The 23,614-nt window shown below is 44.5% G+C and overlaps 2 protein-coding genes across 2 annotated transcripts in view; one reads left to right on the top strand and one right to left on the bottom strand.

Moving 5' to 3' along the window:
* The first annotated feature begins 1,038 nt into the window (after nt 1–1,038).
* LOC125325176 (dynein axonemal intermediate chain 7-like) lies at nt 1,039–4,927 on the top strand. Its single transcript, XM_048301958.1, is given in 7 exon segments — nt 1,039–1,648; nt 2,369–2,513; nt 2,771–2,985; nt 3,543–3,710; nt 3,885–3,927; nt 3,930–3,997; nt 4,587–4,927. Coding segments are annotated over 7 exon segments (1,191 nt in total). The 5' UTR covers nt 1,039–1,372; the 3' UTR covers nt 4,863–4,927.
* Nucleotides 4,928–5,011: 84 nt separating this feature from the next.
* IRAG2 (inositol 1,4,5-triphosphate receptor associated 2) overlaps nt 5,012–23,614 on the bottom strand; it is a 35,500-nt gene continuing 16,897 nt past the window's right edge. Inside the window, exons 18-39 of the mRNA XM_048300641.1 lie at nt 23,191–23,353; nt 21,339–21,400; nt 20,326–20,391; nt 19,416–19,524; nt 18,104–18,251; nt 17,237–17,318; nt 13,715–13,761; nt 13,567–13,631; nt 13,351–13,467; nt 11,784–11,866; nt 11,587–11,659; nt 10,779–10,833; nt 10,666–10,693; nt 9,982–10,122; nt 9,430–9,564; nt 8,553–8,700; nt 7,612–7,655; nt 6,908–6,985; nt 6,735–6,799; nt 6,192–6,293; nt 5,949–6,053; nt 5,012–5,551 (exon numbers count right to left, since the gene is read on the bottom strand). Coding sequence (XP_048156598.1) covers nt 5,308–5,551; nt 5,949–6,053; nt 6,192–6,293; nt 6,735–6,799; nt 6,908–6,985; nt 7,612–7,655; nt 8,553–8,700; nt 9,430–9,564; nt 9,982–10,122; nt 10,666–10,693; nt 10,779–10,833; nt 11,587–11,659; nt 11,784–11,866; nt 13,351–13,467; nt 13,567–13,631; nt 13,715–13,761; nt 17,237–17,318; nt 18,104–18,251; nt 19,416–19,524; nt 20,326–20,391; nt 21,339–21,400; nt 23,191–23,353 — 2,160 coding nt within the window. The 3' untranslated portion in view covers nt 5,012–5,307. The remainder of the gene's footprint in view (nt 5,552–5,948; nt 6,054–6,191; nt 6,294–6,734; nt 6,800–6,907; nt 6,986–7,611; nt 7,656–8,552; nt 8,701–9,429; nt 9,565–9,981; nt 10,123–10,665; nt 10,694–10,778; nt 10,834–11,586; nt 11,660–11,783; nt 11,867–13,350; nt 13,468–13,566; nt 13,632–13,714; nt 13,762–17,236; nt 17,319–18,103; nt 18,252–19,415; nt 19,525–20,325; nt 20,392–21,338; nt 21,401–23,190; nt 23,354–23,614) is intronic.

Raw genomic sequence — 23,614 nt, 5'->3', positions numbered from 1 at the left:
GAGCCCGAGCGGGACCCGTGGCACCATCCCGGGACACGCTGCCCCGTGCCGTGGGGCGGCCGCCAGCCTGTGACACCGGAACAGGACTTGAAGGTCCCTTCCAGCCCAGGCCATTCTATGATCTATGGAAACACTGCAATGTCTCCATGTGAATGGAGCGAAGTTTACAAATATAGGGATGTTTTGATAACATTTGAGTTTTGTTGACATTTCTGTTAACGGTTGTTAAATGTGGGGAGATACCAGGACAGATAGGAAAATGGAGTTTGTCCCCACAGTTATTTTTATTTATTTATTATTTATTTTTATGTACGTGTTTATCACGTTTCTGTAGATATGTGTGTTGTTATACCTGTCTTTATGGGTGAGACACACAATCTTTATGAATCTGCCAGGCTCTGGGGAGCTTTACTTCCTCAGAAAATGATAACTCAAATGCATATCGTGGTAGGCATTGGTGTAGTGTGGGGTGTTACTGAGTATTGCCTAAATAGTGCTTAAAGTGAGATCCCTGCTCTTACACCTTGTTAAAAGAGGGCCTAATTGTAGGAAATAAAACTCTTTGTGTGTCCCACATGAGTTACAAATTTCTCCAGTGGTGTGGTGTTGTCCTTTGGTTTAATAGGAGTGAGTTTTCTTGTAGTACTGACTTAAATAAAACAACTGCAAATTGTTGGCACGATTTAGCTCCACAGCCTTTCAGAGTTGTCATTTTTGATGTGGTGTCATTGTCTCAAAGCAAATTTCATAACAATTACAGTAGCTGTTTTTACAGTATTGAACACTTTTTTCTAGATTCCTGTCACAGTAACTTCTCTCCCCCTGTACCATCCCATGTGACATTTTATGTGGGGGATTTTTTGCTGGTTTTGTTTTTTAAAAGAAAATACTTATGGCCATTTATGTCCACAGTGTTTCTGCCTTTTACTAACGTTTTCCAAGTAATTAAACCTTTATGTGGTATATACATAATTCTTTTTTTTTTTCTATGCATAATTATCTGTTATCTGAAAATTGTGTTTCATGTTCAACCCTTCTTGCTCCTCATAATTATCATACGTCTTTCACCTTCAGCCCATAATCTTTTGGTGCTTTATTTTTATTTATTTTGATCTACTATTTTACTTGCCTTGTTTCTTTTCATATCAATACAATCTTGCTAAATCTGTCCAGAATCTCTTGTATTATTGTGCTTATGAAATTCTTCTGTGGGTAGTGATGGGACTCATTGTGTCAGTAAATCCTTATTCCTGTAGAAAGCATTTGGAACTGGCTACAAACGCAAAAGCTCAGCACCGCATCAAGAAGTGCTTTTCGTTGCCCAGCTCTCTGCCTTTCCCCACGTGTCAGTGATTACAAAGAACACCAGTAGATGGGGCTGAAATGCTGCACGGTGGGAAGCGCTCCAGCACGCAGTGAAAATCGAGAGGTGGGAAATGTGGCTGGGATTGAGCCCCAGGTGAACTGCTGCTGTCTGGTGCATTTTTTAGAAGAGGGCGCAGTGCTGCAGGAGGAGCCGGGCGGCAGAGAAGAGGCAGCAGAAGTTGTTGATCCGCAGCAGCTGGTGCCCGTGGGGGGTGTGTACCACATCGATGCTCTGCAGCTGCCACCTCAGGCCCAGGACGTCAGGGGCTGGAGCATGGTGGAGGTGAGTGAGGAGGGGATCGGCCCCTCACGCCCTGGCAGCCCGAGGAGCTGCTCCTGAGGTTTGTCACCGCTGTCACCTGCACTGGACACGACATCCTGAGCAGCAAAGGAACGAGGCAAGGTTTGCAAATCGTCCCTTTTTCCTCTGGGAAAGGTGAAAGCAGAGTGGTAACAAAAATCCCCGCCGGTCCAGCTCCAGGCTCTTCACGGTGGCTGAGGACTGCAGTCCCTGTGCTCTGGTGTCCTCTGCAGTGCTGACCTACCCCACAGCTGGCACTGTGGAGCTGGAAACCTTTAATGAGCAAAATTCCCAGCCACACTCAGCAAGCAGGACTGTGGGCAGGCCAGGAGGGATGAGCTCTTCATTCCCAGCCACCTGTGGCCTCTCCTTCCCTCTGACACTCTGCAGCCAGAGGGGAATTACACCTCTTTTGCCTCCCAGGTGCTCCTGGTTTTCTGAGGCTGTGGATCTGTGGAAAAATGGCTGTGCCCACTGTGTGGCACTGCCTTGAGGGTGCCTTCAGCAGCACAGGAAGGGTTCCAAGGCCCCGTGGTAGCTGCTCTTCTACTGCCTTCAAAGCTGTAGTTGGAAATGTGCAACATTAGCAAACCCTTTTAAATAGTGTACTAAAAAACTTTGCAGTGGTTGGATGAGCTCAAAGAAAAACACCTGTATTTTCTGATAAACCCCTTATCTGTCCTTTTCTCTCTCTTTCCAAAGTTGCTGGATGTTGGATTGGAGGGGTATCCATATTCCCCAGGAGAGGCTGAAGATGGCACACAGGCAGCAGTACAGATAACCCTCAGGCTCCCTGACAATGTGATTTATTTTGAAGTGCCCGTGGTAGCCCGATGGGATCCTGCAGGTATGAACTCAGGACATCAAATTTAAAATAAATTCAACAGTGGAATTTATGCCTGAGTTGGACTATTGTCACAATGCAGCTGTAAAGATAAGGGCCAGTTTGGAGCCCAGAAGTAACTGGGGGACTTCAATGTTAATTGATTTGGGGATTTTTTATTTTTTTTTATTATTATTACTTTTTTGGTTTTATTTTACTTCTGCATTACTGCCAGAAGCCTTCCACATGCCTCTTTGTATTTTTGCATCCTTTTTGTCCAGGCCAGCAGTGGAGAACTGATGGCATCAGCAACATAACCTATGAAGCACAGGAAAGGAGCATCACCTTTGGGATGGGTGCCTTTTATACAGTAGCCCTTCTCCAGGATGCTCACCTGAACCTGCCCTATCAGGCCTGGGAATTGCAGCCTACTGGTGTGGATGAAGGGCTCTTCACAGTCACTGCAGTCTTTGCAACCATTCAGATACAAATTAAGGTACTGTAAATATTTTTTTTATCAGCCATTTGCAATTAAAACCTCCCATAATTATTACAGTGTCCCTGATTAGGAAGTTGGGATGCTTCCACAAGAGCAGTTTGAATCTCTGTCTTTTCCTTTCCAAGCACTGTACTGGTTATTTAATTTCAGTTATTTCCTATGAGACAGCATCTGTGCATTTGCTCTGAACAGTTCCAGTCAGTGTTTTGCTGTTGGTGGTGCCTTGCTGCATTCAAGCCTGTTCCACCTGTTAGACTTGAAAATTGTTCCTCTCCCCTCCCAATTTTAACAAGAGAAATTAAAGCATTCCTAGCACCCTGCTACTAATGCTCCTTGTTTCTTCTAAAAGTTCAAGCTACACATGATTATCAGTACACCAGTGTCACTTCTGAATTCCTACACAAAGCTGGCTCCTTCAGGGTCTGTAAATGAAAGGTCAAAGCCCAGAGTAGCACATGATGTAGCTGACAGCCAGCATAGCAAAGGTATTTGAAGCCTAAAGCAGAAAACGGCTTCCATGACCAGTAAGTTGCTTTCACTGCTTTGTACAACAGGATAATCAGTGTATGTTGTCTTCAGTAGTGGTGGAAGAGGAGGAGGTGCTTTCCCACATCACAGGACAATGGATGAGTCCTTTTGCCCTCAGAGAAGCTTTGAAAAGAGCTGGAGTGAACATTTTCCCAGCAGAGCACTCTCACAAGTATGTCCCTGTGCCCAGGAAGGTGAGTGCCAAAGAGTTTCCTGTTGGCTTTTCCCCGTTTTTCACTCAGGTCACCCTTTCCTGCACTGGGGCCTGCTGTGCTGCCAGCTGAGCCAGGGGACTGAGTAAAGCATTGCTGTAACCCAGGGAAAGAGAGTGAGATCTACTTTGTCTAACTTGTCCTTCTGCTCTGCAGGCTGCCCTGGCAGAAGGGAAGGCCTATGAACAGATGGCTCTGCTTGAGCTGCTTTTGCTTTTGCTCACAGCAAGTGGAATGGAGAAGCAGGGCCAGAGCAAGTCGTGTTCAAGGTTTGTGGAGTCAGACCAAACCTCCAGAGCAGACCAGCACTCACCCCTCCCCAGTTAGACAAACAATTAACTCAGCCATGTTGGCTTCAGCCCCTGCCTCAGTTCAGTGTCACAGACTGCACTTGAGACAGCTCTCAGGGGACACAAGGCTCAGCAACGGAGACACTTGCTAAGGTGGCAGGAAATGGAACTGATAAGTCACCAAGGGAGGCTTTAGCCAGAGCTGGGGTGACAGAGCTTCATGCTCTTCAGAGGCCCCTTGGAAGTCAGCAATCTGCTCTGCCAGCTTTTTAGAGAACAGCTGGAAATCTCTTCCTGGCTGTAGGGTTTCTTCTGCTCCCTACTGCAAAGGAGGGACTAAGCAGCCTCAGAGCTGATTTGTCTCCAGCTGTGAACTTAAACACACAGTTAAAACTTCTCCCAGCCAGCCAAACACTCCCAGGTGTGGCTGGAGATAGGTAACACCACGCTGCTGAAAGCTGGAGCAGCTTTCTCACTCTCAGGTTCAATGCATGTGCCACAAATATTACAATTTGTGCTCTGTCAATGGCACAGGCTTCACCTCACAGTGCATTGTCTCCTGCCCTAGGTAAGTGAGCATCTGAAAGCAGATTCTGCCAAAGACAACCACTGGTCTCTTTATATGTTTAATGGTGAGAAAGTACAAACCCTTGAGCTCACTGAAACCAGTGAAGCTTTTTCAGAAGAGCTGGAAGAAGAGTCTGAATTTCACTCCACACTCTACCATATGCTCAAGGATCTTGCCAGCAAGGAAGCCATGGATAAAGTGGAAAGAGCTGGCAGCCTGTTTATTGATTCTGTGTATCAGCTGCTCCTTGCTACCAGAGTTTTAGCATTCTCTTAGATACTGTATGCTTTCCTTTAAAACTTTATTATCAAAAGCTTTCAATAAAGTTACATTTCATCCTTTTCTATTCAAATCATTGAAACAGGTTCTAAAATGCAAACATTTTATCTTTGTTCAAGCAAAATAAATTCTTTATTCTCTTGTGGCTAGACCACCTAGACATGTTTATTGTTAGCTATGTTCAAAACTGCTGTTCTGTTGTAAACCTCAACAGAACTGAGGCCCTTTTAGCTACTTTTAAAGATGACTTTTGTCAGAATGGGGAAAAAAATATATATATTTTTTTCATTTCAAGTCATGCTTTAAAGAAAAAAAGTTCATCTCCGCCCCAAAAACTACCCCCAACCCAACAAAACGAATCGAAACGTGTAACCTTAAATAAATCTCAGCTTCAGCTCCTGTCTGCAGCGGCGGCAGCGCAGCTCCAGCAGGGGAGCCGGGGTTATACCGGGGGAGGGCCGTTGTGTTGCAGTCCCGTGTAGGGCCACAGCAGCTGCTGCAGCGACGTCCAGGAGTCCCCGGTGCCTACGGGGGCTGCATCTGCCGGTCTCTGCAGGGACAGCCCCGTGAGGAAGCTCGTGAGAGCAGCCAGCAGGACCAGGATGGACACGGACACCCAGAGGGTTTTGTTCGCGTTGGAAAAGGAAGCCTTGAAGTGGGATGCCCACGCTGACACCAAATTGTACCTGAGCAGGACAGGAAAGCACAGAACCCTTCAGTGTTTCTTCAAAATGTGCAGCTCTTCCCACCCCACCCCAAAAAGCCTTAAAACAAACGAGATCCCACAAACAAACATCCTCACAAGTGACAGGTTGTTACTGTTCTGGGAGCTGTGCAGGGAGCTTCGGTTCTGGCTTTAAGACATGGTCAAGGAAGCAAATCCTTGATAAGCTGACCCAGCTCAGCAGTCCACCCCCGCTCCCTGTACCTCACACTGCTTCTGAAGAGGATTCACAAAAGCTGCCTTGCAAGAGCAGCAAGAAATCTTGCTTGTAGAAAGCACTAAAAGTCCTGGCCTTTAGTTTGAACCCTCTTCCCCCATGCACCTACCAAACACGGCTTTAACTTGTGAAAAACACTTACACTGACTCCAAGGTCCATTTGGATGGATATTTTCCTTTTTCAGAGACACTTTCCTTCCTGGTTGGTTGTTCCTGTACTTCAGCAGGCAATTCTGACTGCTCATTTCTGTGAACAACAATCAACAGTTCCAAAGCTTTGCCAAATTCACAACAGCTTGGCTTTAGAGCCCTGACCAGGTGGTGAATTAAAAGCTCCTCAAAAAACAAAGCAGCATATCTGGGAGGAGGCTGCTGCTGAACTTACTTGGTTTCAAAATGCTCCTCTTCATACTCTGCCCAGGAATAGGTGCTGAGGAACCTCTGCAGCGAAGGACGCTTCTCATTCTGCTTCACCCCTAGTCTGCCCCTGCCATATGTTAAAATAGTTTGTTTAAATTTCCCCAGCAGATAGAGAGCAGGAAATGAGAAATTTAGCAGCAGCCTACTCATTTGGTTGAGCTCAGACAAATAACTTTCAAATTTAATTGCTTGAAATTAGGAGTATTAAAAAAAAAAAAAAAAACCAAACAAAACTACAGATTCATCAATGGCACATACTTAGATTTCACATTCTAGTTCTAAAGCAAGAAAGTTGAGGGGATTTTTTTTTTTAAAGCTCTCAATGCTCAATAAATAAAATAGGAGAGCTCATGAGCCTCATTTACCTATTATAGCACATAAAACTAATGTGAAAGGTGTAGCCTAAACATCATTATACCTCAAGATGCTCCATCAACTGCTTAATACAGGCACAGTTAGAGTTGAAAAATATTTCCCCCTATTCAAAGACAAGCCCAGGTGACTTTACCAACTGCTTGATCTCCTGCTGAATCTGTCAGTCCGTTCATCTCCATCAGGCTCGTGGAACTGGGCCTGGAGGAGAAATTTGCCACATTTACTGCACTGCCATTCTGATGCTTCATCCCAGCCAGTTTTGGGGAGGTGAAGCACCTCAGCATCCCTCCAGCAGCCCCTACTTACCAGTGGCACCCCAATCCCTGCATTCCCAGCACTCCTGGGCACTGTTGCAATGCTAACTCTCCGCAGGGCTGACGAGGGCTATACAAATAAGAGGCATTACTGGCTCTTAGCAGGGCACAACTGGGTTACCCACTGACCACACAAAGTACCATCTGTTTTACACAAGCTATATTAAAAAAAGAGATGTTGATGCTTAGCTTGAGATGACACACAAAGAATCCAATCTCAAGTGCAGATGAAATAATATTTTGAAAGCAGCATCTTTCCACACCAAGTGCTTTCTGCCCACCTGAGTGAAGCTGGCTGCACACAGCTTCCAGCAAAATACCAAAATTGAATGTCTCTAAATTCCCCTAATCTTGCTTACAGGAATTCCTACACTCAGTTTGAACTACTCCCATCTATTTTTCTCATATTTCTGTGCTAAGCCCTCCTTTAACCCCAAGAGAATCCCACATGAACAGTTTTTCTTAACCAGTGAGTGAGAGCTCGACCATTTCAGCTTCATCTTCTAAGGGGGACCACTTAGAAAGTTAGTGGGGTGACTGAAAAGTAAACCTTCATGTTTGATTACATCAGCCCATATTTGTGACAGAAAAGCACCACATCAAGCATGCAGCAGAGCACCAGCACATGACAAAGCAAAGAAAAACACACACACACACACTTTAAAAAATTTTGAAATTTCATATAAGGGCCATTACCTTAAAGTTAAAAGGACTTGGTAGTTTTTTATTCGTAGATTCATCTGCAAAGATATCAAACATCAGAGCATTACAGGAGGAGTTTGCTGCTTACAGGAGTGCAGTGAGTTTAATTTGCAGCTTAAGGTCTGACTTTCTGCAGTGTTTAAGCAAAGAGCACTTTCAGAAAGCAGAAATGAGACCTCAGTGAAAAGCTTCCTGACATTCATAGCATTCACACATTACCCATCCTCTGCAAGCATCTACTTCTGTCACTATCATCAAATGTATTCTATTATTGAGGCAATGTCCTGTTATAAGACTTTCACAGTCAGGACTGTGATTCAAAAGGCTCCTGCAAGGATTTTACTGGTGTGCAAGACTTCCTTTTTGGTTTTTACAGGACACGTCCTCCTATTTTTCCGAAGAATTTAATACTTCTCTGGCAAAACCACAAGTGCACAGCATTGTCTGCAAACCTGGCTGCTTAGAGGGGGAAATAGACACCCCCTGCACTTGAGGGGTTTGTAATTCCCATTTTGAAAAGGGCAGGGTGCATCTGTAGAGAGCAGCCAAAGCTCAGCTACCTAGAAATAGCTACTGTGAATACTCCAGCGCAAACAAGAACCCAAATTTACTGCTCACAAGGAATAAGATTATCACCAACACATGCCATGCACTTTTCTGAGAGCCAGAACATTCCTGTGTATTTGCAATGGTCCCCCCCCCCCCCCCCCCCCCACACTCTCAGATCCCTGACAGTTTAGGTACAAGTTCAATTTCAGAGAGCTGCTTTTAATACTGTTAATAAATTACAATTTCCCCCCATTTTTAGAAGAGGGGATAAAACAACCATATAATCCCACCACCTAAGATGTGGAGGGATTATATAATTATTCTGCAGCTGTAAGGGCCTGGCTGGCAGGTGCTAGCAAGGAGAAAAAGAGGCTTTTCCTGATTACCTCTGTCTCCAAGAGAGCTGAAGGACCTCTCGTTCTGGAGCAGGACCTGCTTGAGCTCCTCGAGCTCCGCATGTTCTTTGGCATACATGCGCTTCAGGTTCTCCACGTGCTGGATCATCACCTCCACGGCCTTGCTCACCCGGCTCTCCTGAGGGAGCAGGGAAAGGAGCAGCTCTCAGGAACTGCCTCATGTTTGGAGATTTCCCCCTCAAGCATCTGCTCTCCTCTGGTATCACCATGGTACAAGAGCCTCTCACTTCTGTCCTCCCTTTCAAAGCTTCACTACAACCCACAACCCAATACATACACAGCTTTCTTTTTGCCAGGGATCACTCTTGTTGTAAAATAAATAAATTAGTCTTCAGTTTTCCAAGCCCTTACAACTTGTCATCATCCTCATCTCCTCTGATCTACAGTCTCAGCTGCCACCATGCATTTGCTGGTATTGCCAAGTCACATTTTCATGCTGCTCTGGGGTATTATACACAACTACACCTAACATTTGAGCAGGGCTTTGTAATTTTCCATAGATTTAGCTGATTACTGCCCTTTCCATAAGGCACAGAACAACTTTTGCAGCATCAAGGCAATTGTTACCCACTGCTTGCTATTTTGTACATCCCACTTGCCAAATCTTTTGTTTTTTTCAACCAGAACCTTATTTCTGCTGTGGGTTTTTGCACAATTCTAGTGCAGCATAGCTGCTCTCAGTGCCTGGGATTCCTTATAATAACACAGAGTGAGAAGAGTACACTACCTACATCAGATTCCCAAATCTAATCCTGGAACCAGAAGCCCAGAAAGCAAGATGTGGCTATCCCTTTACATCTGGAAGATTTTAGTTTTGTACAAAGTACTTTTAGATGGAAAGTGTTACCTGATTAATAGCTCCCAACATCTCTGCTCTGCTGGCGACTCGGGCTGCATATTGGCTAAGGAACTGCAGGCTTTTCTGCAGCTTCTTAATGATCTCCTGTGCTTGGTTATCTTCTTCACACAAAGGAGCTAATGCCTAAGAGCACACAGTGGTAAGAAAACTGGTGTGAGTTACTAACAGAGAATGAAGGGTTGAGCTGATGGCACTGAGGAGTTGTGTTCAGGCCCACATCAACATCCTCAATCAGTGTAACTGAGATAGAGAGCTCCAGTGGGCAGAGTCTGGAGCATTAAATCAGCTGAAGCAGGGGTCAAATGTTTGTGCAAGAGAAAAATTCCCTGCTGCCTGAGCAGGGAATGTACTTGGATCAAGGTTATCCCTCAATCTCTCATATTTCAACTGCATTGCTCCCGAACTTCATTCAGATTTGCTGGTCATGTATCCCATGCACACACACCCCCTTTAAAGAGCTGTTATACCGGGGGAGTGTTTCAAGAGAGACACTCACATCTACTTATCCCATCCACCCTACCAGCCCTGACCAATACTGACCTCTAACATCTTCACAGCATTTGTGATCTCCTTTTTCAAATTTTCTTCAGCCAAGTCTCGAGACCTCTCTTCGAGCTTCACTCTCTTGTCCAAGGTAAACAAATCACACTTAAAACCTAAAGACAGCCTCAGAAATTCAGCCTGTTGTGGGAGAGGAAAAGATTTCTGGGTAATCCAAATGATGCAGAAGTTTAAGTAGATTTGGACACTGACATAACATTTGGGACTATACCCTAGGAACAAAGTTTAGGGGAGATGCAGAAGAGTAAGTGAACATGACCCACTTCCTCAAAGAAGGTCTTCCCATCTGTAGTGATGGGGGGAATGTTCTGCAGCCAGAAGAGGTGACATCCTGGCAGCACACTGTGCCATCTGTGCCTTTTGACAAAACTGTCTTAAATCAGCACATTCTGCCTGGGAGGAGGTCACAGCTATGCTCCTTGAAGCTTGCAAACAAATGTCACAGTAGTGACAAGTCTTTGTTCAGTTTTACAGATTTCCACCTTTCTCCATCCCATCTCTTGCAAAAATTTTCATTAGGCTTGGAAAGAAAGATTTCACAAGTTAACCTACAGAAATACATCCAGTTTAATCTGGAACATTCTTTTACACAGGAGGAGATATTAATCAGGGTTTAGCTACAAAATCTGTTGTCCGAGACACTTCAGGGTACAAGCAGCTTACCTCCACTTCCTTCTCATTTGGGGAGTCACTGTAGGAGAAGAAAAAGAACCATGGAGCAGACTGTGGCTTTAAATTCATACCTGCAGGTGATCGCTGAAAGTCAAAACACTTACGGCTCATTTTGCTTGGTTTTATCTCCTTTAATGCCACCTGCAGTGGGTGAACTCCCTGAGAAGAGACCAAAAAAAAGGTTTTCAGACCAATGTGAAAAAACAGCCTCTCCAAACCAATCTGTGAGAGTCTTTTAAGCTTCCACAGAAGCCCCTGTTCAAGATTTCCAGTGTTGAGCTCTTGCCACTGAAAACAACTCATGTGCCTCAGGTTCTGCTCATTGCGAGACACCACAGCACTGCCACTTGTACAAAACCCAAAAAGTCAGTTGTTCAGGGGACTTCAGCTGGCATCTTACTAGCACAGAAATGGTTAATTGCAGGTTTTGGCTTCAGGATGTTATGTAGGTAGGACTTACTACCTTCATTAGCTTTTAGTGAGCTCCAAAGGGAAAAGAGGAGGTGATTTGAAAAGTGGAGATGTCTAAGGAGAAACAAAATCCTGCCTTTTTATATCATCTATAGCACACAGAGATGCTTCTTTTACAAATCTCTGGGGAGAGCAGGAGTGCCAGAACTGTTTCAAATATCTCAAACTCCTCTGCAGCTAAGAATTTTCCTCCTGTCTAGAGGAACATAGAGCTGGTTAGATGAGTGTCTGCAGAAATCAGAGGAGCAGATTTTCATGACACCACTGTCCTGCTCTTCATTTTCACCTCCAATTGCAGCTACTAAGCCTTAAAACAAAAAAGCCCCGGTCATGTTTGGTGTGGGACAGGCAGCTCTCTGCATCTTTCTACATAGCTCTGAACTCAGCTGACCAAGGCTCATTACTCCAGTAATGTTAATTTGTTCAGCAAAACCTTCTTACCTTTCCTGCTGGGAACCACAGCTGGTGCTTCCTCACTCCGCTCTTTATTATTTTTCTTTCCCTGGTCCACCTCCTAAAGGCACATCAGAGCAGTTACAGCGAGAGAGCAGCCATACCATCCCTGGAAGGGCCTGTCCCCTCCTTTGTCAATGCTCAGCCAACCCAGTTTGGCTTTTCACTGTCACCAGGACTCTTACCAGGTCTTGCTTCAAAATATTTTGAAACACAGGCTTGTGTTCTTCCATCACCAGGCAGGATTCCTTCTTGATCTGACTTCGTCCTGTGGAGAAACATTCCCAAACCCAAATGTAACAATTAAAAAGACACACCAATCTTCCAACACGCACTGTTTTAGCCATGGGCCAACAGGGCTGAAAAACTGCACCAAATGCCAGGAAAGACCACCAAGAAAGAGAGGCAGCAGCAAAGAACACTACAAATACACATAGGAAGAAGTGTGATGATAACTATGATTGGAAAAAATCCCAGTAAGAAGTGTTATATGTCTACAGCTGAGAATATCATGTACTTCCTGTAGCTGAAGTTGCAAGAGTTGCAGTAATATTCCCTCGGATGAATAAATTTTATTATCTTGCTACCAGCATGGAGGTTTTTTTGTTGTTGTTATGTTTTCTGTTTAAAGAGGCAGCTTATAATTAATATTTATACCTTTAAGAAGATCTGGAATATTTTGTTTTCTCGTCTGTTTATGCAGTCACACACAGGTGTGAGACAAAGAAATGGCACAGGGAAAAACAAAAAAGAAAACAAAAGCCAACCAAAACTCCAGCTTCAGGTTTGAAGCCTGCAAGGGGAGATTTATCAGCTCTAATACTAGAAACACTTTCTTTTCAGATATGTGCAACAAGCAACTGGATTCTCAGACTGTAAAGCTCTTGGGGCTCTTTTTGATCTGTTCTGCATATCTGTTTTCTCTTTGCCAAATGCACCTGGACCACATATGAAAATTAACAGTAGAGGGAAGTTAGTAGAAAGAAAATGCTTTTAAATGAAGGGACATAATTAGATTAGATAATTATCTATATACTATCTTCTAATTAGATAATTAGAAGATAGTACTGAGGAAAGAAACAAAACCAAACAAGAAACTATAGTCTTATATTGAGGTAAAGATTAAAAAAAAATTACAAACAAGCATGCACAGCTATTCTGTGCTGCTTATTCAGATCAGCTTTACAAAACCAGCTTAAATACAGTGTGTACACACACTCCAGTTTTGGTTTGGTTTTATGGTTTTTCAGTGGAAGAAAACCATCAGATCTAGTAAGAATCTGGTGGGTGTTAATGGCTCTCGCAAAAGACAGAACCATACACAAATGCCTCTCCCCTCATCTCTCCTCTTGAACCATCCCAGCTTCTTGTGCAACAGCCTTAAAAGAGAGGAAAGTGTTTAGTGGCACTGCTGAACTAAATAACTTTTTAAACCCATAAAAACATTTTTTTTACTCTTGTCAGAATTGTCTAGGATTTTGTACCCACTCAGGGTTTTGCCAGCTGAGCAAGCCCCAAGATCTCACCAAGTTCTTTCATGCTCCCTGTCTGCAGTGCTGTCTGTAAGGTGGGTAAAAAACTTTATTCCTACTCAGCTTCAGGGAGGCTTGAGAGCACTGGTGAGTGAAAATACTTTCAAAAATAGAAATTCTCAAGTTGTTGCTCTTACTCAGCTTCCTCACTTCAAAGATGTGCTGGAAGCAAACCATTTCCTCAGTGGGTGAGTGCCAGGCAGTGCAGCAGCCACTGTACCTGACACAGGAGCAGCTGGGTCCTTATCGCTGTTTGTCTCCGTTGCTGCAGAAGTTGGCACATCTTCCCCTCTCTCATGTAAACCCTTGGGTGATCTTTCCTCCATAACAAAGCAGCCTGCAACATCAGACAGCAGAAAACACGGTTTTTATTGCTCAGTAAACACACAGACTTGGGCACATCCAGGACTTTCAGTGCCCCAAGTTAAGGACTCACTCAGTGCCGGCGCTGTGCTTTCCACTGAGGATGCAAGAGCTTCTCGGGCTGACGTTAAGTGATCACTGCCAAAACAAAACCCTTTCAGATACTCATCCACGTGATACAGATCTTGATAAAGGCTTTTAAATCTTGCACAAGACCTGACCTGGATGGGATCAGAGTGGCTGGTAGTGTTGACTCCCCACAGTCAATCTTCACAAAGAGAGAGAGAAGAGTTAGTATCAGAGTGATAAGCGCCAGTATAAAACTTGTATGTCAAAAACTATTCCAGCAGTGAAGAACTAGCTGGTAAGTGCAGAGATTCACCCACTAGTCTGAAGCCATCTCAGGAATGTCATACTCAGATGTGTTTGGTTCCTGACTCCATGGTTTGCTCCTAACAGACATTTTCAATGACCAACAAACGAGTTACTGCAGCACCACTGTTCCATCTTAACTCTGTGCGTTAGGAGAGATCCACTTGCAAAGTCTGGACCTCAAACCCTACAAGTGAGGTGCACAGAGCTCCACTTGGATGTAGGGATCAGATTCATTAGGTAAATAAAAGTGTTAATAGTCACATCAATGAGCAAGCAGATGGTTCAGAACACAGAAAACTTGTGTGCTGCGTTGTACGTCTTAGTGACTGCCTTTCAAGGGATCCAGTTTTAAAATATTACATATAACAATTACCCAGCCTCTTCAGAGGCCTCAGGCCTCCATGGTGTGCAAACAGCAGAGGAGCAAAGCAATTAGAAGCTGGCAGTTTTGCTCATGTTTCTTGAGCTACCACAGTGCGGTTTTGGACCCGAGTCTTATCACATCACAGACAAAACCAATATCCTCTTGAGGCTTTTAATGTCAAGGGAAGTGCTATATGTGCACTATCCCTCTTCCTCATTTCATCCTGGAAAGCTGCAGCTCACTCATTCAGTTGTTAGGTTGGTCTCTCTTTATGGGTAAAAATACAGGGGGGAACTGAGGTTTAAAGGGTTAAGCTGGTAATGACTTTTGCTGAATTACACCCACTGTTGAAGAGAAGTGCTGAATAGAAAACAAAACCACCCCAAACCCAATTGTCTCTCCAAGAAGAGGAGGAACAAGGCCGGACAGCTCACTACACATCAAGCACCCAAGAGCGCTGTTGAAGTACGTGTGGAGAAACAACAGAAAAACCACATCAGCAAGTGATTGCCTGCATTCTGGTATCTTTCTTCCCCCCTCAAATGCCCTCAGAGGACACAGGAAACCCAGCAAATGAGAGCAGGAGCTGTCCAAGGGCCCTGGTCATTCTTAAGAGTGACTAACTTCTCCCAGCATCAGTAAGTGCCTTTTCCCTCCTCCCTGCCCCATCAGAGCTGGGCTGCTCTTGCATAGCCCTGCCCCAGTCAGGTGGATGTTTCCTCTAATGCAAATTCAGGTTATTTTTATTATTAGTATTTGAATTCTCTCATAAGATTGAGGAAGTGCAGCACTGCATTTGCCTTGTTAGGCCATTGGGTCTGCAGGAGTATTGGGGAGGGAGAATAACATCATGCTGGAAAGAAAAGAAATCTAAAGGGCTTTTAAAACTAACACACAGCACCCAAGTAAACAGAGAAGCCCTTGCATCATCTAGAACTCACTGAAATTATATATTTTGCTACATGATCTGTCCCTGCCCAGGTGGGCACGTGGTCAGTGGTTTCTGTTTGCAATGAAGGCCAACCCTGAATTCAGTTTTTAAAACCCCAAGCTGACCACCAGGATTGTACACTCCCATGGATTCCACTTAAAGGGAAAAAAATCCCCAACCCAATAAAAGAGAAACACCACATTCTAGATTTCTTAATAAAATAGAATTATACAATGGTTTGGGTTGGAAGGGACCTTAAAGATCAAAGTGCCAACCCCCTGCCAGGGGCAGGGACACCTTCCACTATCCCAGCTTGCTCCAAGTCCCATCCAACCTGGCCTTGGACACTGCCAGGGATGGGGCAGCCACAGCTTCTCTGGGCAACCTGTGCCAGGGCCTCAGCACCCCCACAGTAAAATCTGTTTGCCCAGGATTTTAGAGAATAGCACAGTCCTTTTATGAGGAAGAATGGCCAAAGAAGATCCTGTGGTCCATCCCCGATCACTTCCCCCACTTGCATCCCTCTGAGCAGCATAATAATCCAAGGGTTCTCTATCACAGCACACGAATTCTGGCCACGGTCTGGTACAACTCATCCGAAACAATTACTAACATTTGGAAGACCTCTCATCTGGCTCTCAGACTGGGGTATGGCTTCCACATTTATAAGTCAAAACAAGAACAAAGCCCCCAAGCTTCACTTGGGTCTTGCAAGTTCTCCTTTATTAAGTAGCCCCTAAACTTCTATGGTGACAATGATTTGACACAAATAATTTGAGTTACTTACATGCTGATCTGCTCAACTACATCTGCAACTGCAGTGAAATAAAGCTCCAAAGAAAACTAGAGGGACTTTTTCTACTGAGCAAGGATATACGAATTCTCCTGCATGCCAGTGTTTAGAACAAATACCGGACACAGTCCCTTTGCCTTTTCTCCGGGGCAAACTAACATTTTCATTTTCCCCCTTCAGAACATTCATGTGCAAAGCTTATACTAAAAAATGATAAGAATAGAAAATTACTTTTCTGAGCCCAGCTGGAATTATAGAAAGCTCCAGAGCAACAAAGCACAGATGTTTCACACACCTTTGCACAGACGTGACTTTCCAGAAGGACCCGGTAAAGTAAGAACCCTTGAGATGATCCTCTTTGATCAGTAGTAGCAGCACAAGCTGGGAGTTCTTCACCTGCTCTACCCCAGTGTGCTAAAACCACAGAGAGTCCCCAGCACTCTTACTTTCTACCCTCACTGCATTTTCTGCTTTGATTTACCACTACAACCAGACCACTGCTGCACTCACAGGTACCACACACCAGCCAGGATCACCCTGAGGTTGGCTGCTCTTTAGTCCCAAAGGTTATTTCCAGGTTCACAGAAACCACTGACCAATATTCTTCCACCATCCCCACTAATACTGGAGTTTGTAAAGCCCATTAGAAGCCCTGTGTGGTGGAGCTGAGGTGTAGATTTCAATAGTGAGGATTGAGGCACAGCTTAGGTGTGCTGAGCTGCAGTTTCTCTTGCTGTTGCCACAAGAAAACTGAAGCTCAAGCAGTAGATGCAGGATTCAGGGCAGCAGTGAAGGCATAGCTGAGTACATCAGCTGAAGGAAAGCTCCCATACAGCAAAGATGGCATTTTTCAGCTGTTACATGGTGCCCGTGGGAGAAAGTGTAAAGAAAGGCAGTACTCCCAGCTAAAGCATTCTGTGGCTTCTTGCAGGTGGAGAAAAAGAGCGAAAACACTCAGTTCTTCCCTGGCAGAACCAACTGTCACTGCAGAACCAGCACTGTCTCCAGCCTTGAAACCACATTTAAAACACTCCACAGCTAAAAGCATGACCCAGTTGCACGTGAACATTGAGACATTTAGATTTATAACCAAGGTATTGCAGAAACATGCCTAAACAGAAGGGAACACCCCCCACAGCACCCTGCTGACTGATGCCAGCTCCATCCACCGTGGAGCAGTGCTGATTTATAGCTGAGCCATCTGGACCTGGGTCTGAGCAAGGCATGAACTGCTTGAGCCTGTTCAAAACCACATCTCGGGCATCAGAGCCAGCACTCACCTCAGCAAGTGAAGAGTCCATCATTGTAATGGAAACAGGAAGGTCTGCATCAGTGTAGTCATCAGCAGAGCATATTTTCCACCTGGCAACACAGGCTTTATTTGCATATTGCCCAAACAACAGAGAGATAGAGTGCCCATTTTCCTTAAGCACATAACAACTGAAGTCACCACTCTCTGTGTAGTCAGTCAGCTGGTCTCTCAGGGAAAGACAAATTCATCACCAACATCAATCCCTCCTCCCCCGAGCAGCAAGAACCACCACCAGTCCTTTTCCCAACCTCCTCCACACTGCACAATTCTACAGAAAACCAGTGTCAAAAGCTTTGAGAGCTGCTGAGTAGTCTCTTGCTGCAGACTGCCTGCTTCTGCACCTTCAGGAACATCCTTATCTTTTAAAATATTCACTGCAATTCACTACAGCTTTCATAATCTCAGGCAGTTCAGTCTCTATTTTAAAGATCTAAGGAGGCAGCTTGATAGGCAAAGACCTCAGAATTCCTGCTCTAAGCTCTGCAAAAAAAAAAAAAGTGACTCCTCAAAGCCAATAGGATTTTGGCATCTAATGGGAATGTCAATTGTGAGTTAAACATGAAAAATAGACAAGAATACCTAAATCACATCTCAGTTCTCCAGTATGAAATAGAAACACCATCACTATATTTGGCTGGTTACAGCAGCTCCATTAAAGAGTTTTGGTATTTGTGAATAGAAGCAAAGTGTTGCCCTGGTTTACCATGAGCTGATCACCAGGTGTCCAGTATTCCCTCTAAGGGAGGCTCCTGCAGCTGAACTCAGCACATGGAATCTGCTAGACCTTGTGGACTCTTCCCCCCTTCACCCCAAAGAGGTTATTCTGCCACCTTACCTGCATTCTCCTGATGTCACATCTGAGGTGGACACTTGTCCTGCATCACACCTGTCCAAGATGCAGCTGCCAGAGCTCTGCCTGCAAGGCTGGTCCCAGCTGTGCCCAGGAGGGTTATTTGGGCAGGAGATCTCCAAGGTCAGAGCATCTGTTAAGAAGGACAAGCGTGAAGAGAGGTAGTCCTTGGCAAAGTTTGATTTAGTTACAAGTCAATTTTTCAGCTAAAATTTTAACTCTAAAATAATCAAGCAGACCAACCAAGCAAAGATTTATAATAAGGCAACTTCCATCTTGCTAAGAAGGGGTTTGGTTGTGTGGCTTCCACTTGTTTTGTAGATGGAGAGTTTGACAAACTGAAACAGCACTTTCAGAGTAGCAGACTGCTCTGATAAGGAGTACATACAGCAAAACAAGATCTACTTCCATTCCCATCACTATGGCCTGGAATTACACTTGAACATTTATAGTCTGTGTGAGAAGAGCCTTTGCGTGGTACCAGCTCACTGCTGGGAGAAATGCTTGTGTGTGAAACCCCAAGTGCAGCGCCCTGCAGCCCTGCAGTGCACAGCTGTCAGTGGCTGCTTTCAATCCTTGCAAGGCTTGAGAACTGCAGGGAAGTTCAAACAACTCAGGAATGCAGGAGACAGTAGCAAATACAATCTGCTGTGAAAGGTGGGGCAGTTCAGCCTGGAGAAGAGAAGGCTGAATGGACACTGGCACAGGGTGCCCAGAGAAGCTGTGGCTGCCCCATCCCTGGCAGTGTCCAAGGCCAGGCCAGATGGGGCTCTGAGCAAGCTGGGATAGTGGAAGGTGTCCCTGCCCATGGCAGGGGGATGGAATTAGCTGATCTTTAAGGTCCCTTCCAACCCAAACCATTCTGTCTATGATTTTATTCTCAGTAGCTCTCTTACTGTTCAGGTTGTTAAACCAGGATTGCCCTCAGCTCAGCAGCCAAGGAGCAGGACACCTCAAGGTGTGCCAGTCAGAGGGAATGGGAAGAACATAACCCATGCCCTCTAGATCCAGACTGACAAGCATCCTGTCAGGAATATACTTGGATGTATGATTTATACCAATAGTCTTAAGGTTTTGGGAACTGTCTGTCAGGTTGACAGACAGCCACCTTTTCAGGCCTTTCACTGCAAGCACTGTAATCATGGTTCAGATTCCTGGATTACACGCAGAAATAGGTTAAAGCCCACAACAGATTTTCCACACTCTACGAGCACATTCAGCACTATTTAGACTGTTCTGTCGACTCTTTCTATATTTCAGCTGAAAGACAGAAATGTCCAACACTACCAAGTCTTACCTAGCAGAGGGGAGCTGTGCCAGTGTGAAACACGTGAGGGCAGTGCCCAGGGAAAGTCAGAGTACCAGGTGGGTCCTTCACTCCACGGTTGTTTGGAGCAATGGAGCTGCTAATTGAAAAAAAAAAAAAAAAAAAAAAAGAACTGCTGCTGTTCCACCACACTGAATACATTAATGCCACCAACTCCCCCCACACACAGGCATCTGCATAAAGTAACACCAACAGTTACACAAATACAAGTTCTTCTGCGTTTCTAGACAACAAAGCCACAGAAGATGTATCTGTAATGGGCAGAACAGCTACAGGAAGAGATAGGATACTTAAACTTTACACTTGCAACAAAAGTGTTGGTTCAAGCTAGGTCTGGAAATAAATACTACAAAACCAGGAAAGATGAGCACAACGGGAGAACCAAAGAAGCCACTGAAACCCTGTGAAGGGGGTAAAAAGAAAAAAAAAAAAATCCAAAACACACTATTTCAGCCAAGCCAAGAGGTGTCATCTGAAGAAGGCATCTGGGAAAACTTCTGAAGCAACATGTACATAGCTGTATTTGACCTAGCATTGCTTAAACAATGAAAAATGGAAAAGAAATTGGAAGAATTGCTATCTTCAGCCTCTGATCCTTCTCAAAAAGCAATTTGCCACACAGCTGTGTTATGCTTCAGAGGCAATGGGAACCTGGCATTGCAATAGGGTTTGGAATATGCTTTTTGTATGCATGTAAACACCTGCATGCACATACACACAGATATTGATCTCAAATTTATTTTTAGTGAATGTTTAACTCGGCAAAGTTTCTCACGAGGAAAGTTATTTATTTCCCTGAGGTGATGAAGAAAAAAAACCCCAAATTAACCCAGCATCCCATTTTAACAGGCTCAGCAGCGGTCACAGGAAGAACACTTACCTTCCCTTTTACGTGTTCAGCTGATGTGGACAGCAGAGCGTAGTCAGATTCTAACTCTGCACAGCACTGTTGCAATAGAGAGAGAGTTTAAGGCAGGCAGGTAAGATAAGGAAAAAAAAAAAAAACCAAAGATGAAAAAATGAGAAGGAGCACTGCCACCAAGCCTGAGCAAAATGCAACTTTATCTTTCAAACGGAACAACTTGCAGCTACCAGTTGCAAAACTGCAACTGCAAAACTCTGCAGTTGTTTCCCCTTGTGACTCTCAGCCTTTAATTCTGCAGACCCTAACTCACAAATATAAGTTTTATTCATGTGCAGCTGGCCCAGTTTTGACTCTGCTCCTCTGATGCCCCTGTCACAGCCTAGGGAACATTTCGGGATCTTCTGTTTGCTGTTATAAATACCTTGCTGTTCTGTGTTGACTCCAGAGTTCTCAGATCCTAAGCTATAGCATTCCTTACTAGAGTCAGTTGGGAAAAAAGTCTTTCCACAATGTCTCCCCCTCCACCCCCTCCCAAAGTTGAAGCAAATAATTTTATTCAAAGCAAAGCACTCCGGAGTTATGTAATTTCCAACGTATTTCTCCATAGAGGGCCACAAAGTTAATAACTCTTTCATTGTCTATTCCTGGGTACTGAAAAAAAATCTTACATTATGGGATTTTAAACATTTGTTTTCAAGCCAGCCTGCAGAAGTGAGGGCTGGTTGTGGGACAAAAATCCCACCAATGCATCAGGGAAGGTTTCCCTCAGCAGCTTTTGATACGGTCACCAAAGAATTGCTCACAGTGAAGACCAACACCACACCTGTAGAGTCTTGACAACATTTTTCCCAGAAGGCTGAATAAGGAAAATAATGTGCAGATTTGTACATGCAGCTTATGTACGTGTTAGAAAAGAAGATACCAGGTGCTGCCAAATTGTTTGCAGCTGGTCTCAGCTGGGTTGTCCTTCCACCAGAGCCCCTCCTGTGCAAGCCCATCTTTCCTGCTCCCAGCAAAGGGCACCATACCTGGCACAGCAATTCACAGAGCCGCCTCTGCAGCAGTTCCCATCTCAGTGCATTAGCAGTTACTATGAAGAGACATTTACAAGTCTAACAGGGTTCCTTACAACTTGATAACGATGTTACAGCATCTCTAACTACTCGTTATCAAAATTCATTGCAGTTTGCATTAGTCTGGTTAAGCCTGCAACAGTTTTTCACAGGAAAGAGAAAACACTGGACTTCTTCCCCTGCAAATCACAGGCAATGCTTTCCCCCATCATTAGTGTTAGGATGCCACAGTTCCCTGTGGAAACAGATCCCTCACTTACGGCTTAGGGGAAGAGAAGTATTTGGCCTTTCAAGCTGACATCCTGTACAGGCATTTTAAAGCCCATGGGCTTTATATTTAGAAGCATTTTCCCCTCTTACCATGCAGGTGAGAGGAAGTAGAGGATTGGAGTGGGTAGGTGGGGAGGAGACCACAGCCCAGCCCTTCAGTCAGAAGAGGCACCAGACCTGTCTGGCTTTCTGCAGGAACCAATATAAAGCATTTTTATTCTTTCCTTCAGTGCTAGCCCTGTTTGTCAGCTCTGTTCATCATAACACTTTGCAACTTTTCTACACTTCTCCCAGTTTATTTATCTACAGAAAGAGATTTCTGCAAATTAACTGGAGTCATTTAAAGCCAAGGTCTTAGCCATTTTAAGGGTTGTGGGGTTTTTTTGGGGGTCTCTTTGGGGTTTGATTTTTTTTGTTGAGTTTTTTTTAGTCACAGTGGCACCAGTCTCACATATCTGGGGTTCTCTCTCAATCTACTCAAGCTTACTTTACAGAAGAACTTCATCTATTCAGAGCTGGAAAATGACAAACTATTTCCACTGTCATGCCTCTTGCTAAGAGCAAACTGAAGCAGCTGCACAGTTTGAGGGAAGCATGAAAGCAACCTGAGCACATACACATGAACAACACCAAAACACTGATCAGAGTGGGGCAAGCAGAGTCTGGGGCTGTTTCTGCCACATCAGTGCAAAGTCGTGCCTTACAGCTAAAGCAAAGGGTCCCAGGGAATTTTTCATGCAAGACAAACCGTGGTTTCACATGGAGTTGTTTGCTATGCACATATATATGTTGGGCATATATGGTAAGTGCATGCCTGAGGCCAAAACATTCAGAGGGTTTCAATCAGTCAAATCTCTTTTCTATAAGAAAGTGATCAGACTCCAGGGTTAGGAAAGAAAAAGCTGCGTGTTCTGGACTCAGACCACTGCATTATTTAATTGCCCAGGCTACTGAGGTGCTGATGTCAGGAAGTGAGTAAGAAAGAGGCAATATGAAGTTTCCATGGCTCTGGCAGAAGTTGCACGTGTACGAGGCAGTGACAGGATTGCTTTCCACTAAACAGAGCAGCCTAACACCACGCAGTCATTCAAAAACACAGAGCAAACACAAGCAGGACACAGAGTGTACAAGAATCAGGTCTATTTGGTTCAGGAAGCTTAAGAAAGAGGGATGGCTTTGTTAGGGATAAGGTGGGGAACAACACCTTTGGTAAAGGAGTACCTCTGCCACCCATGGAGTTACTGATCTTCCCTCCTAGGACTAGGGGTTTCATCGGGAGCTTCTGAAGCTTTGGTGGATCCCAACATCCACTCCCTTGGGATCCCACCTGCTTCTCAACTCAGATGGTGGCAGATCTCTTCAAGGAGAAGGAAAAGTAGAAAAAAAGGAAAAAAGCCCCAAAACAAAAAGCAAGACTCCACAGAGCATTTTACTGGATGACCTACAGATCGATCCTGCTCTCCCTTGATGTAACTAAACCCTAAAGTACTTGCCCATGCAAAAAGTGAATGCTGGCACATTGCCAAGAGTTACTCACTTCTCTGGTCTTCCACCTTTTCTTGAAGGAACTGGCAAGTGCTTCCTAAAGCTGTATTCACATCCCTGAGCTTCTGCTGCTCAGAAATGGCTTCCTCCAACTTGCTCTTCAAGGATGCTGCTTCCTCACAGGCAGAGTGAAATGCTTCAACTTGATCCTCCGCCTAAGCACAAAACAATATTTAGGGAAAAAAGAAAGGAATTAAAAAAAAAATAAAATAAAGCAGCCTGGCTAGCACAAGGAGCCTCTACAGTTCATGTAAATGAAACTAAACTGCATCTGTTCTTTCTCAGGAAGTGATAAAGCTCCCTCTGAACTTCTGCATTTTTACGCTGGGGTGGACTGTGTATGGAGGCTATTTTCGGGCTTTTTTTTCTCTTTTCTCTCTTTTTTTTTTTTAAGCCACCACAAATATGCAATGCTG

This window comes from Corvus hawaiiensis, chromosome 4 (genome assembly GCF_020740725.1).
Source record: "Corvus hawaiiensis isolate bCorHaw1 chromosome 4, bCorHaw1.pri.cur, whole genome shotgun sequence".
In the NCBI taxonomy this organism is placed as follows: domain Eukaryota; kingdom Metazoa; phylum Chordata; class Aves; order Passeriformes; family Corvidae; genus Corvus; species Corvus hawaiiensis.
The sequence above is the reverse complement of the archived record's forward strand: the minus strand, read 5'-3'. Positions and strand labels throughout refer to the sequence as shown.